Source organism: Hypanus sabinus, chromosome 22 (genome assembly GCF_030144855.1).
Source record: "Hypanus sabinus isolate sHypSab1 chromosome 22, sHypSab1.hap1, whole genome shotgun sequence".
Taxonomy (NCBI): domain Eukaryota; kingdom Metazoa; phylum Chordata; class Chondrichthyes; order Myliobatiformes; family Dasyatidae; genus Hypanus; species Hypanus sabinus.
The window spans coordinates 36,261,761-36,276,889 of record NC_082727.1 but is presented as its reverse complement, the minus strand read 5'-3'; the positions used below and the strand labels follow the sequence as shown (position 1 = coordinate 36,276,889).

At 42.0% G+C, this 15,129-nt stretch overlaps 1 protein-coding gene across 1 annotated transcript; it reads right to left on the bottom strand.

Annotated features, from left to right (window-relative positions):
• Positions 1 to 12,385: 12,385 nt before the first annotated feature.
• On the bottom strand, positions 12,386 to 13,834 carry LOC132379824 (interferon-induced protein with tetratricopeptide repeats 5-like). Its single transcript, XM_059948104.1, has one exon. The coding sequence runs from the start codon at positions 13,832 to 13,834 to the stop codon at positions 12,386 to 12,388; it is 1,449 nt and encodes a 482-aa protein (XP_059804087.1).
• Positions 13,835 to 15,129: the final 1,295 nt, after the last annotated feature.

The window sequence follows — 15,129 nt, the reverse complement described above, 5'->3', positions numbered from 1 at the left end:
TGTAAAGGCTATCTTCCCTGACAAATCTGATAGAACTCTTCAAGGAAGTAACAAGCATATCGGACAAAGGAAAGGCAGAGGATGTCATTTGCTTGGATTTTTAGAATGCATTTGATAAAGTGCTTCTCATGATGCTGTTTAACAAGATAAAATCCTATGGTGCTACAGGAAATACACCGGCATGGATAGAGGAATGGCTGACAGGCAGGAGGCAGTGAGTGGGAATAAAAGGAGCCTTTTCTGGTTGGCTGCCAGTGACTAGTGGTGTTCCTCAGGGGTCAGTATTGGGACCGCTACTTTTCACATTGGTTGTCAATGATTTAGATAGTGGAATTGATGGCTTTGTGGCAAAGGTTGTGGATGATACAAAGATAGTTTGAGGTAGGTAATGCTGAGGTAGCAATGCGATTGCAGCAGGACATAGACAAATTGGAAGAATGGACAAAAAAGTGGCAGATGGAATGCAGTGTTGGGAAATGTATGATAATGCATTTTAGTAAAAGGAACAATAGTGGAGATTATTTTCTAAATGGGGAGAAAATTCAAACATCAGGGGTGCAAAGGGACTTAGGAGTCTTCGTGTAAGACTCCCAGAAGGTTAATTCATAGGATGAGTCTGTGGTAAAGAAGGCAAATGCAATGTTGGCATTTATTTCAAGGGGAATAGAATATAAAAAAAAGGATATAATGCTGAGGCTTTATAAGACACTAGTAAGGCCACACTTGGACTATTGTCAACAGTTTTGGGACCCATATCTCAGAAAAGATGTAGGTGTATTGTCATTGGAGATAGTCCAGAGGAGATTCACAAGGATGATTCCAGGAATGAAGGGGTTAACATATGAGGAGTGTTTGGCAGCTTTGAGCCTGTATTCACGGGAATTTAGAAGAATGGAGGGGAGTCTCATTGAAACCTATCTCATTGAAAAGACTAGATAAGGTGGATGTGGAGAAGATGTTCTGTCTGGCGGGAATATTCAGATCTAAAGGACACTGCCTCAAAATTGAGTGGTGACCTTTTAGAACAGGAGTAAGGAGGATTTTTTTTTGCCGAAGAGTGGAGTATCTGTGGAATGTATTACCACAGACTGCAGCAGAGACAAAGTCTGCGGGTATATTTAAAGCGGAGGTGAATGGATTCCTAATTGGTCGGGATATGGTGAGAGGACAGGTTTATGGGGTTGAATGGGATCCAGGATCAGCCATGATGTACTCAATAGGATAAATGGTCTAATTCTGCACCTATCTTTTGTTGTCTATGGTCTTTACCAGGTCCACAATTCTACATAATGCGATGGTGGATTCGGAGGGGAGGAGTGAAATTATGATGGCATTAAATGGCGACTCCTTTACTTGCATCTTTGGAAACAGCTCTGTTTCTATATTTGAAATCCCTCTTTTCCCTTTTCAAGGTTCATTTGAAGACCCTGACCTGGACTTACACTCTAACTTCAGTTCTTTGTGGGACTGTGACCCACTCCCAGGGCCTCAAGACATTCCGCTTTTTGATAGCCCAAGGGCACGGCCCTTCAGGGTGCCAGATTTTCATGGCTTTGGAGACAGGCTGATTCTAGGCTGGTGCCCCTGACTGAGGCCTCACAGGAGAACATGGAACACTGGGAACAATGGGTTACCCGCCGTGGGCTGTGAGTCCTGAGACCTGAGCCTGTCTGGAGCCGACTCACTGAATGCAGAGCTCAAAAAAAGTGACACAGCAGATTTTCAGGTGTATGTTGTATACATTTCTCTGACATTAAATGTAGCTATTGAACCTAATTGAACTCCAGTGCTGGACAGAACCATCTCCATAAGGATGGTGCAGTGTGCACGTTTACCAATCATACCCTACCAAGGCTGGCTGTAAATGACAAATCAAACTGTGGAATGGAGCTCAACTGGAGAAAGAGATTGAGGATTGACCTTCGTTATGAATTTTGAGACTTCAGGTTTGGGAATCAAACAGAAGACAATTGGAGAAGATGGTGCCTATGGAATTAAGAATCAGGAAGAGCAAAACTAGGAAGTGAAAGGAATGCGGCACTGGGATTTACGACCAAACTTGGAGAGCGGAAGTGACACTGAGATGAGAGGAGCCAGTAAAAGTCTAGACTAGATGAGTGCAAAATCTGTATTACACTTCCTACAGACTTACAGGTTTCATATCAGAATAAAGAACTGGCTGCAGTTGGGGCATCCTGAATTTGAGGACAATGCTATATAAACAGAGGCCAGGTCTTTTCTTTTGGGGACTGAGGAAAATGATGACTTGACATCTAAATCCCCCAACAGATAAACTGCTCTTTCTTTATGGTGGATTGGAGTTGATCAGATGCTTGGGATTGCTGGGTAACAAGGAGAGGGGGAAATTCTTCCTTCAAGTTCCAATGATCTGTTGTTTGTGTTGGTGAAAGATTTGGAAACTCATTTTTAAAGGTAGCATGTTCTGAGAGATGGAAATTGAGATAATCGACTTCCCAGTGGAGTTCTTAGTTATTGAAGATTTAATTAAGGAAGGAGAGGAGGAGAATGTGTATGTTATGTATATTTTATATTAAGGTAAGTTTATGTTAACTTTGGTTCATCATGGATTTTATGTACCTTGCTGTTGCAAGAAGCTAAACTTTATGGCATCCATACTGTGTGCATGCACAGAATGCCAATGACATAAAAATAAACTTGAAATTCAATCTGACAGGAGAGGGAAGTGGAATCAAGCGAAGAACTGGGAAGTGCAAATTAGATCTGTGGCAGGAGGGATTTAGTGGAAGGAGTTTGTGGGAAATGGGCAGATGGAGTGGGTCTAGGCTGGGAAAGAGTCAGGATGAAGGGGGTTTACTTTACTCCCCCCATTGATGCAAGTCAGAGGAACTGGGTAGATCAGGACAGAGAAAAGGGACAGAGAGAGAGCAGTTTACTGGAAACTAGAGAAGTTAATGTTCATCCCATTAGGTTGTAAGCTTACAAAGCAGAATATGACATCATTGTTTACACTTTAAAGTGACTTTGGGTTTGCTTCGTGGCAGTGTGTGCTGCACCTGGTCCCTGTGCATGCAACACAAAAAATTCACCTGTGATTCTTCAATACTTTATCTTCCAATTCCACTGATTGTATTATTTTCAGGGCTTTTTACAAAAATAGGGATTCAGCTCTGATAACAATGTTCTCTAAATCCACTGATTAGTGCTCCTTTTTTCTATATTTCTATTTTCCTCTTTGAACTTGTAGCAAACTTCTATGTTTATGCTGTTTATTTTATCATGTAAATTATAAATAATTTATGTTATTTTAAGATTATGTTAATTTATGTTTTTTCATATTTGTAATGCACTGTGCTGCTGCTAGTTAGATAACATTTGTAGTATTTACACTTTGTGTATGCATGTCTATGAGAAAGAACAAGAAATCTGAATCGTAACTTATCTCGTTCTGCACATATGAGCCTGTACTTTTCAATTACATGTTTGACAAAACACACAAAATGTTGGAGGAACTCAGAAGCTCAGGCAGTATCGATGGAAAGGAATAAACTTGCACTTATTTCCTCAATTCCGCTCCCTGCTTTGTTCAGCGTGATCAATTTAAGCATTTGCATGATTCTGCTCAGCTTAGAGTGAAAGTGATCCTCACAAATCCAATGGTTCCTGCACCGAGTTTCTTCGGGCACAGCAGATCACCAGGTTACTGCCAAAACTGTACACAGTATCTCCCACAACACCGATAAATTTCAATTCAATCTCATTATACATGCTGCTTGTAACAAAAGAAATGCAACAATATTTTGCAATATTCTTCCTGTGTCTGGGTGTGATAGCTTAATGCTGCAATCAAGCATATTGTGGTCATATTTCATTTCTTCCTTTTTCAATTGGGCACACAGTTTGTAGCTTTTCTGTCTTTCCAAACTCATTTTTCTTGGAAAAGAGTTGCTCTGACACCCTGCAAGATGTGTGTATTCATCTAACGTTAACGATAGTTTTGCATATTGCCAGTAGTTATATCTAGAAATGTTCTCTTTATTTCTTGCTAGCCTGCTGAACCAGTGCATATCTAGCAATGACCACCTAACAAAATAAAAGGGAAAAATGGATCAGGCAGTAACAGGTACCAAGATGGTCCCTGTATGCTGCTCCAATGGGAATCATCAAATAATCCCGTTTTGGATTAATACGGCTGAAATCCCCAGTCACAGCCATAGGTATGTCAGTAAGAAACATCATTTCAAGCCTTGTTGAAAAATCTCTCGATCCTCAAAATCAATGGACTCCATTTGGCTGCCTCAGGTTGCGAGTGCAGTTCCTCTTCATGAAAATAGAAGTTGGGAAGGACTGCTCTTCCACGGGTAAGACTGAAATGCGAAGGCCTTAGATCTCCCACTCCCGGCTATCCTGCTGGCAAATGTTCAACCTCTGGAAAATAAAATTGAAGACTTCAGAACGAGACCAGAGGGATATCTGGGAGTGTTGTGTACTTTGCTTCATGTAAACATGTTTCACAACCACTATTTTGAAAGCATTGCTGCAGCTGGATGGCTTTATTGTTCTCTGTAAAGATATGTTGGTTGAGTCATTTAAAAGTAGAGGAGTAGGTGTATGCTTTATGTGGTCTACATACATGACAATTCTGTTCCAGCCCTCCTCATGCAACCTGGAGCATCTAGTGGTCAAATGTTGTTCATTGTAACAGCCCTCTATCATCCTGTGGGAGAGATCGAGAATCCCAGATGGTCTGTTGCCTCCCTGATGCCAGGGTCTGCAAAATCTCGGATCGAGTTCTCAGTATTCTCAGGAGAGAGGGTGAACAGCCAGATGTCGTGGTCCACGTGGTCACCAATGAAATAGATGGGAGTACAGATGAGGTCCTGAAGAAGGAATATAGGGAGTTAGGAAAGGAGTTAAAAAGCAGGACCTCAAAGGGGGTAATCTCGGGATTGCTGCCTGTGCCATGAGACAGAGGGTAGGAACAGGAAGTTATAGCAGATGAATGCGTGACTGAACAGTTGGTGCAGGGGGCAGGGTTTCAGATTTCTAGATCATTGGGATCTCTTCTGGGGAAGGTCTGCACCTGAAGTGGAAAGGGACCAATATCCTGTCAGGCAGGTTTGCTAGAGCTGTTGGCGAGGGTTTAAACTAGGTTGGCGGGGGGGTGGGAAACAGAATGTGAGTGCAGGGATTAAGGTAGAAGGACAAGGGCATGATGGTATGTGTTCTGAGTTGGTGAGGAAGGACAGGCAGGGGACAAAACATAAATGTAGCCAGTTAGAGGGGTTGAAATGTGTCTATTTCAACACTAGGTGTATTAGAAATAAAGGGGATGAACTTAGAGCATGGATCAGTACGTGGAACAATGATATTGTGGCCGTTACTAAAACTTGGCTGGAGGAAGGGCAGGATTGGCTGATGCAGGTACTGGGGTTTAGGTGTTTTAAAGGGAATAGGATGAGAGGTAGAAACGTTGGGGAGTGGCATTGCTGGTCAGGGATAGTATCAAAGCTATAGAAAGGGAGGACGCTACAGAGGGAGTGTGCACGGAGTCAGTCTGGATGGAAATCCGAAATAGGAAGGGATCAATCACTGTGCTGGGAGTAGTCTACAGGCCCCTAGGTAGCCCTAGGGACACCAAGGAGCAGATAGGCAGGCAGATTTTAGAATGGTGCAGGAAATACAGGGTTGTAGTTATGGGTGATTTCAACTTCCCTCATATTGACTGATTGGAGAATGATAAATGTAGTTCCCTTCTTTAATAAAGGTGATAGGGAGAATCCTGGGAAATATAGACCAGTGAGTCTTACATCAGTGGTCTGCAAACTATTGAAAAGGATTCTTAAGGATAGGATCTACGAGCATATGGAGAAGTACAGTCTACTCAAGGATAGTCAACATGTCATTGTGAAGGGAAGGTCGTGCCTCACAAGCCTAATTGAGTTTTTTGAAGAGGTAACAAAAGAAATTTATGAGGTTATGGCAATAGATGAGGTCTACATGGAATTTAGCAAGTCTAAAGTGACCTGGATGAAGAGGTGGAAGGATGGGAGAGTAAGTTTGCGGATGACACGAATTCTGGAGGAGTTGTGGATGGAGCTGTAGGTTGCCAAAGGTTAGAAGAGAATATAGACAGGATGCAGAGTTGAGCAGAAAAGTGACAGATGGAGTTCAATCTGGGTAAGTGTGAGGTGATGCATTTTGGAAGGACAAACCAGGTCCGAGTACAGGGTTAATGGTTGGTTTCTTAAGGGTGTGGATGAACAGAGGGACCTTGGGGTTCAAATCCATACGTCCCTCAAGGTCGCTGCATAGGTTGATAGGATAGTCAAGAAGGCCTATGGGATGCTAGGCTTCATTAATAGGGGGATTGAGTTCAAGAGTAGAGAGCTCATGTTGCAACTCTACAAATCTCTGGTGAGACTGCACAAAGAGTATTGTGTTCAGTTCTGGTCACCTCATTAGAGGAAAGATGTGGAAGCTATGGAGAGGGTGCAGAGGAGATTTACCAAGATGTTGCCTGGATTGGGAAACAAGTCTTATGAGGCAAGGTTAGCAGAGTTGTGACTTTTCTCTTTGGAGTGTAGAAGGATGAGAGGGGACTTGATAGATATCTACAAGATTATGAGAGGCATAGATAGGGTGTATAGTCAGTACCTGTTTCCCAGGGCATGAATAGCAAACACCAGAGGGCATATGTACAAAGTTAAGGGAGGGAAGTTTAAGGGAGACATTAGGGGTAAGTTTTTTTGCACAGAGGCTTCTGGGTGAATGGAATGACTTGCCAGGGATGGTGGTGGAGGCTAAAACATATAAAACATTATATGTACATATAATATATATAAAACATTAGGAGTATTTAAGAGCCTCTTGGACAGGCACATGGATGAAAGAAAAATAGAGGGTTACAGGGTAGTGTGGGTTTAGTACTTCTTTTTTAAGGAATATATGGGTCAGCACAACATTGAGGGCCGAAGGGCCTGTACTGCGCTGTAGTACTCTAGTGTCTAGTATACTGGTAGCAGCATACATTCCACCTCTGGCCAACATCAGGCAGGCATTAGAGGAGCTAAGCACCATAATTAACAGTCACAAAACAGCATTCGTCGGTGCCTTCCCGATCATTGTGGGGGATTTCAGCCAGGCCAGCTTGAAGAAGTCTCAGAACAAATACAACCAACATATCACCTGTGGAAGTGGAGGAGCCAACACACTTGACCAATGTTGTTTTATGAATGACTGAATGAATGAATGATTGAATGAATGAATGAATGAATGAATGAATAAATTATCTTTATTGTCATTATACAGAGATACAATGAAACTCTGTTTGGCTTCCTCTCACGCAATTAAATAAACCAGTAGATAAAAACAAGACAGTAATAGAAAAGCAGTATTAAATAGTATATATTACCATCAAATAGTGTATATTACCATCAAGGCTGCTTACTATGTTATTACATGCCCACACTTTGGAAAGTCCAATCACCCGGCTATACTTCTACACCCAGCAGATAGGCAGAGACTAAAGACTGCAAGCACTAGTGGTGAAGACCAAGAAGATATGGTCAATAGAGGCAGAGTTATTTACAGGTCTGCTTTGAGTCAGTGGACTGACCAACATTCAGGGATGAAAATGCCACACTTGTTACCAACTTCCCCTGTGTGGATGAGTGTGTGCCTTCAAGAACATATCTAAATCAAATGCTGTTGATTGAACCAGGGGATTCATAGTCTGCTGAGGGCTAAATATGTGACATTCAAGACCGGTGATCCAGAACTAGGCAAAAAATCTAATTGTGACCTATGGAAGGTCATACTTAAGAGCGAAACAAAAATTGTGATCAAGGTTAGACACAGAATTGGATGCACATCAGCTCTGGCAGGGTTTGAAGACCATACTTCCTATAAAGTGTAACCTAACATTGTGAATAACTGTGATGTTGCACTTTTCAGATGAGCCCAACATCTTTTATGCTCCCTTGGTAACCCTGTAATCTCTGCCATGGAGGCTGACATCAGGACATCTTTTATAAGGGTAAAACCTCACAAGGTGTCAGACATGGTGGTGTACCTGGTAGCGTACTGAAAATCTGTGCCAACCAACTGGCAAGAGTGTTCAAGGACTTCTTCAATCTCTCACTATTACAGTCAGAAGTTCGTACCTGCTTCAAAAGTGTGACAACCATACCAGTGCCCAAGAAGAGCAGGGTGAGTGATTTCATTGATTTTTGCCCAGTTGCACTGTCTATTGTGATGAAGAGTTTTGAGGGTTGGTCATGGCCAGAATCAGCTCCTTCCTAAGGAAGGATCTGGACACACTGCAATTTGCCTATTACAACAATAGGTCTATGACAGATGCAATAACACTGGCTCTCCACTTGGCTTCGAGTCACGTGGACAACAGCATACGTACATCGGGCTGCTGTTTATTGAATACAGCTCAGCATTCAGCACCATCATAAATTGAGTACTAATCAACAAGCTACAAATCCTAGGCCTCTGCAGCTCCCTCTGCAACTGGATCCTCGACTTCCTCATTGGGAGACCACAGTCAGCGCAGAGCAGACTGAACATCACCTCGCTGACTCTGGTGCACCTCAAAGATGCATGTTTAGCCTACTGCTCTACTCTCCCTACACCCACAAATGTGTGGCCAGGCAGAGCTCAAATGGCATCTATAAATTTACCCATGACACAACTATTGTTGACAGAGCTTTGATGGTGGCAAGTAAGCATACAGGAGTGAGACAGATCAGCTGGTTGATTAGTGCTGCAACAACAACCGCACACTCAATGCCGGTAACACCAAAGAATTGCTTGTGGATTTCCAGATAGGGAACTTGAGGGAATAGAAACAGTCTTCATTAAGGAATCTATCGTGGAAAGGGTGAGCAGCTTCAAGTTCCTGGGTGTCAACATCTCTGAAGGTCTATTCTGGGCCCAATGTATTGACACAATTACAAAAAAGGCACAGAGGTGGCTATATTTCATTTGTACGAGGGGTGATTGTTAAGTTCGTGACCTAAGGTAGAAGGAGTCAATTTTAGATGTTCCTCCTGAACTGCACTGGAAAGTATGTCTGGCTACTCCACAAAATAGGATTGCACCATTCTTTAATGCGATTTTCAGGTTTTTATATATTAATGCCAAAAACTGATATCGGTAACTCACTGGGTAGACAGAATGAAGAGGCAAAAGTAGGAAAGGGACCATAAACTTTTCTCCAATTATTCTACCAAACTGGCACATTGCGATGCTAGGCTGATGTACAATAATATCTTCCATTCTCAAGCCATTTGCTCTAATTATCCTGCCAAGCTATGCCACTTCACAATGTCACTGACTGAACCGGATGGGTGGGTCTCAAGAAAAGTACAGGTGAGACTCAAATGGATGGGTGACTTCCTTTCCTGCTGATAGTTTTACTTGACTTCTTACAAGTCCCTAATTAGTCTAATTGTGTTTATTTATGTTTATCTCTATACTGGATCAATTGCCCTGACCTTTACATGGTGATCGCCTTGCTACTGTGCCCACAGCACAGTGCAGAGCCCATGTGAAGAAAATAGATCCGTTGCTTAATGAAGCCTGCTGAATAATCAGGGGCACACTGTGCCCCACACCCACTAACATCATTTACAGAATTGCAGGCGTCGCTCCCCCAGAGATCCGAAGCCACACTACAACAAAAATTGAAAAAGGTAAGCAGAACTCGGATCCACAGCACCCATTACATCATTATGTGTCAGTTTCCAACCACCCAAAATCAAGGAAAAGCTTTGCTACAGTGGAGGAACTACTGCACAGAACATTCCCCCAAACATCCAGGATTGGCCTCTGGCAACGAACAGAAGCCAGAACCCTACCAAACAATACAGAGCAGGACCCCACAGAAATGTTGCCAGACGGGGCACTGCTTGACAGACGAAGTGGTGCACTCTCAACAGAGTGAGAGCGGAAGTTTGTAGGATGGGAGACAACATGGTGAAGGGGGTTTAAAGACCAGCAAATTCTATGAGTGTGGTGAAACGGTGCAGAACATTGAACACGTTCTGCACAACTGCCCACTCTCACTTCACTTAGCTGACACTGACCTGCTCAACATCAACCAAACAAAACTGGAGTGGCTGGATGTCTGGTGTGCCAAGCTATGAGTGTACCTACAGGTCTGAACTGGTCCTTTCAAAATCACTCATTCACCTGGAGTTATAATCAAGTGCCAGGCAACATTCGTCATAAATCCGACTATTGCTCATTGCCAGTACTCATATTGTGACTCTGTCTAATTTGTTCTGATAAAATGGACATTGCATCTGTGGTGATTGAGCACCACTGAGGATGTCTACATGAAACACTGTCATTAAAAAACAGCATTCATCATCAAAGAATCTGACCGCATAGGCCATGCACTTTTCTCGCTGCTGCCATCGGGTAAAAGGTGCAAGAGCCTCAGGACGTGCACCACCAGGTTCTAGAACAGTTACTATCCCTCAACTGTCAGGCTCTTGGAAAAAAGAGAATCACTACACTCATATATTGAGATGTTCCTGCAAACAATGATCTCACTTTAAAGTCTCTTTATCATGTTATTTCTTGCCTTCGTTATTTATATTTGCATTTGCACAGTTTGTTTTCTTCTATGTTCTTGCTCTTTCCTTGATCTTTTTTTATAGTTACTGTTCTATAGATTTGCTGAGCATGCCAACAAGAAAAAGAGTCTCAGAGTGGTATATGATGATATGTATGTACTCTGATAATAAATTCTACCTTTGAACTTCCGTACTTTGAATTTTCCTGTCATATTTGCATGCCAATTGATTTCACAACGCCCCGTAGTTAAACATTAATCAAGGCAGGCAGTATCCAAGCGATGATCAGCATGGGTGTGTAAGGGAATGATAAACAGGTTTTGAGGACTTGGATCAATGCAAAAGGAACACTCAAAAGTTCTTGCAAGATATTTTATTCCAGTATGCTAAGTAAAATGAAACATAAAGAAATATAAAACACCAAGTCTAAGTGTAAAATAATTGATAAAAGAGCAAGTCCTACACCCTTTCACTGAGTGATACAAATAATTAACTAAACAACAAGTCTAAAACAGTACAGAATTGTCAATACAGTATCAAACTCATGTCGTTCTGCCCGTTACCGAACTCCAATTTGTGATGACTGGCCTGGAGACTCTTAGATGTCCTTGGCACCAATCGTGATTCCAGTCTGAGGATAGAGAAGACTCACTGTTCACACTTACAGTATGTAATCACGAAATCCCACACTTCTTTTATAATCTATGCATATAGGTTAGCTACGATTCTAAAATTAATTCTTCCTTAATGGAAGATGTGGAGGGAGGATTTTATATTTCCACTGAACTGGTCTCCTTGTTACCAAAAATCTTATTTTACTTTGCTTTGTCAACAAAAATGGTTTCACTCCTCCTTGGAAAATAAACATTCCCTTAATGGCTTACATCTGAATACTTCAAAGTCTCAAAGAGCACATGAATCAAGACATTTTCCTTCACTTATCTAACAGGCTTGCTCATTATGACTGTGAACAGTCAATACTATTTCAAGTAAGTAGGTCTGTTTTTTAACCTCTTGGTATAGACTGATCATGTGCATAGTACAATGGACCGAGACAAAAATCTCCACAGTAATACCCCACCATCCATGTCCTCAGCATTTTCAGATCAATCAGGGCTTACATTGTGTGTGATTTATTTACATCCTGACCCATCCTCTCTATTCGTCTCTGACGGTTGGCAGATACCTCAACGCTTACCCTTTCTGGAGCTCCTTGATTTTTCTTTCCTTCTCTGCAAAGCCCCTGGGATAAAAGCTCACTAAATTCCAGGCATGCAAACAATTTCTATTGTCCAGTTATAGAATTGACACACCTTCACAAGCTTGCACCAAATTAGTACCAGATGATTACAGTAATATTACATATTGGATGTATACACTCTAACAAGCTCTGGTTCCTCATTACAAATGTGTATTTAAATTTCATTGTATAATTACAGTAAATGTGACAACAATCATATTATGAAAAATATTCTTCAAAAAGTGAAGCAAGGGACAGCAAGGGACACCAGAGATCATTGCTGAAGGAAAAGGAGACATGTAACAAAAGCCAGAGAAGATTCTCTACTTGACTCCATTTGCCCTAATTCCCACAAACCCACCTTTGGTTATTTTCCACACTAAACAGAAATTAGAATCTATTTAAATCTAATTTGTTAAGAGTATTACCAATGTTAATATTTTGGAGTTCAGTACAAAGATTGATAATGATTATGTTTAAACTATTGCTGAAAAATTTTTGTTTTGAAGAATTTAAAAAGCGAAACATGCACCTCACAGGTTTGCAGTCCAATCTGACAGAATCAGTTGATCTTTCAATCATCATTTTGACTTTTGATGGAAAGGCATAATTCGCAAAGTGCACTCAAATATTCCTCATTGCAAGGATCAATCATCAAGGCTTTCTGAAAGTATTCGATAGCTTTAGACTTGTTCCCATCCAGCTGATACACTAATGCTTTAATACCAAGGGCCTTGCCATCATGTTGATACCTGCAAAGTTTCCTGTCTGCCCAGTTCTCCAATTCCTTTTGACACATTTTGCGTTCGTTTGAATCATAATCAACCTTCAGGCCTTTCAGCAGTAGATTAATAGCATCGAATTCAGACTTTTTGTGGTGCAGTTCAAATGACCCAGCATATAAACATATTTTCTGCATGCTTTCTGGACAAGTATTCTTTAGCTTCACCAAGTTGCTATAGATCTCGTCTGCTTTGGAGCAGTCTCCAATTACTTCACAGAAGTTTGCAAAGTCCAGTTGTGATTTAATTGCTGAACTTAAGCTGTTTTCATATGTTTTTTCAAAGTGATACTTGCATTGACAGATCAATTCAGATAAAAGACAGTGATGGTTCCTGCAGAATGGAGTTTTCTGCATGTTTCTCCTTCTACCCTTGTAACACATGGCCATTTCATTGTGAAAGAAGTTTGGAGTTATTTCTAAAGCTTCCTTCAATAACTTGATACCTTTCTCCACAGTTCTTTTTTGTCTGTAAAATTTTGCTGCATACTGAAACACATATGGAAGGTCAGTGGCCTTCTGCGGTGGTTCTTTGACTAATCCATTTGCTTCCTGCTTTTCACTGAAGTCTGGTAGCTTCAAGGTCAATGGTACCACAGCCACTGAGTCATCTGGATCAAGCTCCACCACCTGCCGCACATGCGTCACTGCCTGACGCTGTTTATCACTCTCTGGGGTTCTGGAAAATGATTCCAACTGAGACAAAGCAGTCGTGTATCCCATGATCCACTCTGTGTTATCAGGGTCTTCCTCCAGAGCCTTCTCAAAACATTCCTTTGCCTCCTCATAGTTATCAGCTGTAGATTTTAACAATGACCATCCCTTCTCCCCGTACATCTCAGGTAACATTGATGTATAGCGAGGGACGTCTCCGAGTGCTTTACAGATAACCTCCAGCTTGTTGAGATAGGATTGGGCCTCGGTCAGATGTCCCATGTGGTAATGCACCCAGGCAAAGTTCCCATAGGTAATGATGCTTATTCTTTCAAATTCACCTTTGTGGTTCCCATTCAGAATCTTTTCAGCTTCCTTTAAATTTTGAATTGCTTCCTCATAGTTGCCCTGCAGAAAGTTTACAAAAGCGAGTTGGTTGTAGGATGTGGCTTGATTTATGGCACCAGCATTTGAAGAATCTTGTGACCTGTATGTCAGATCATCCAAATCAACATTTTCCTTCTGGAGGTCCCAAGTGAAGTGACAATGAAGTTGTTTCAGCTTCTCTTTCAAAGCATCTCCTGGCATGTTGCTGCAAGAGAAGAAAGTTCATGAAATTCCATTTTAAAACTTCAGAGACAGATCCACTCTGTAATGCAGTTTCTGCAAAACAGTGAAAGTCAGCAGGTCATGCACCATCACCATCTGAGCAGAGAAAAAGCAATAAGACTTCTGGTCATGTACCAATAATTGATTCCCGTTTAGAGACCTCGTACACCTAGTGATATTGCAGATGGAGCTGTCTCATTGTTGACAGCTTCTGGTCTTGTGCATAGAGCCTGCACTAGTCAGAAGTTTAACCTATAGGGAAGGTGCTTTGGAAAAGTAGTAGTGTGGCGTGGTGATTGGAAGGCATAGCTGACTTAAGTAAGATAAAATTGTGTGATGGCTACTGTGATTGGCCCTTATGACATTAACTCTCATGATATGATATTGAGGGCAGGCTTTGGCTCAAAGGAGGCTTTGGCTCAGAACAGGCACTAGATCTGGGTAAGTTTCTATTAACTTTCCCTTACTGTGTCAGGGGAACTTAGTGTAGTTTAAATGGCCTTAGTGTGTTATTCACACCGGGTGTTGGAGCCCTGGGAACTAAATCTATGTGAGGTGCATCCAACGACAGCTCCTTGAAGACGGTGTTAGGGATATGAAGAAGCAGCTGGATGACATCGGCTTGTATTGGAGAGTGATGAGATCATCAATTAGAATTACAGGGAAGTAGTCATTCCTGAGTTGCAGGAGGGAGGTAGCTGGAGGACTGTCATGGGAAGGAATGGGAAGGTGAATAGGCAGAAAATGCAGAGCACCCCTGTGGCCATGCCCCTTAATAATAAGTATACCTTTTTGGATACTAAAGTGGGGGATGACCTCCCAGGAGAATGCCACAGAGACCAGATTACTGACACTGAGCATGGGTTGGTGGTGCCAAAGGGAAAGAGGGAGGAGAGGGGAGCAGTAGTGATAGGAGACTCAATAGTCATAGGAACAGGCAGGAGATTCGGTGGATGTGAATGGGATTACCTGAATGGTATGTTGCCTCCCATGTGCCAGGGTAAAGGACATCTCACATTGCATCCACAGCATTTTGGAAGGGGAGAGAGAGCAGCCAGATGTTTTGGTACATGTTGGTACCAATGACATCGGAAGGAAAAGCAAGGACGTCCAGAAAAGAGAGTTTAGAGAGCTAGGCAGAAAGTTGAGAAGCAAGAACTCCAGTGTAGTAAGTTCTGGATTGTTGCCTGTACCATGCTCCAGTGAGAGGAGAAATAGGATGATTTGGCAGATTAATGCTTGGCTGAGAAGCTGATTTAGAGGGCAGGGCTTCA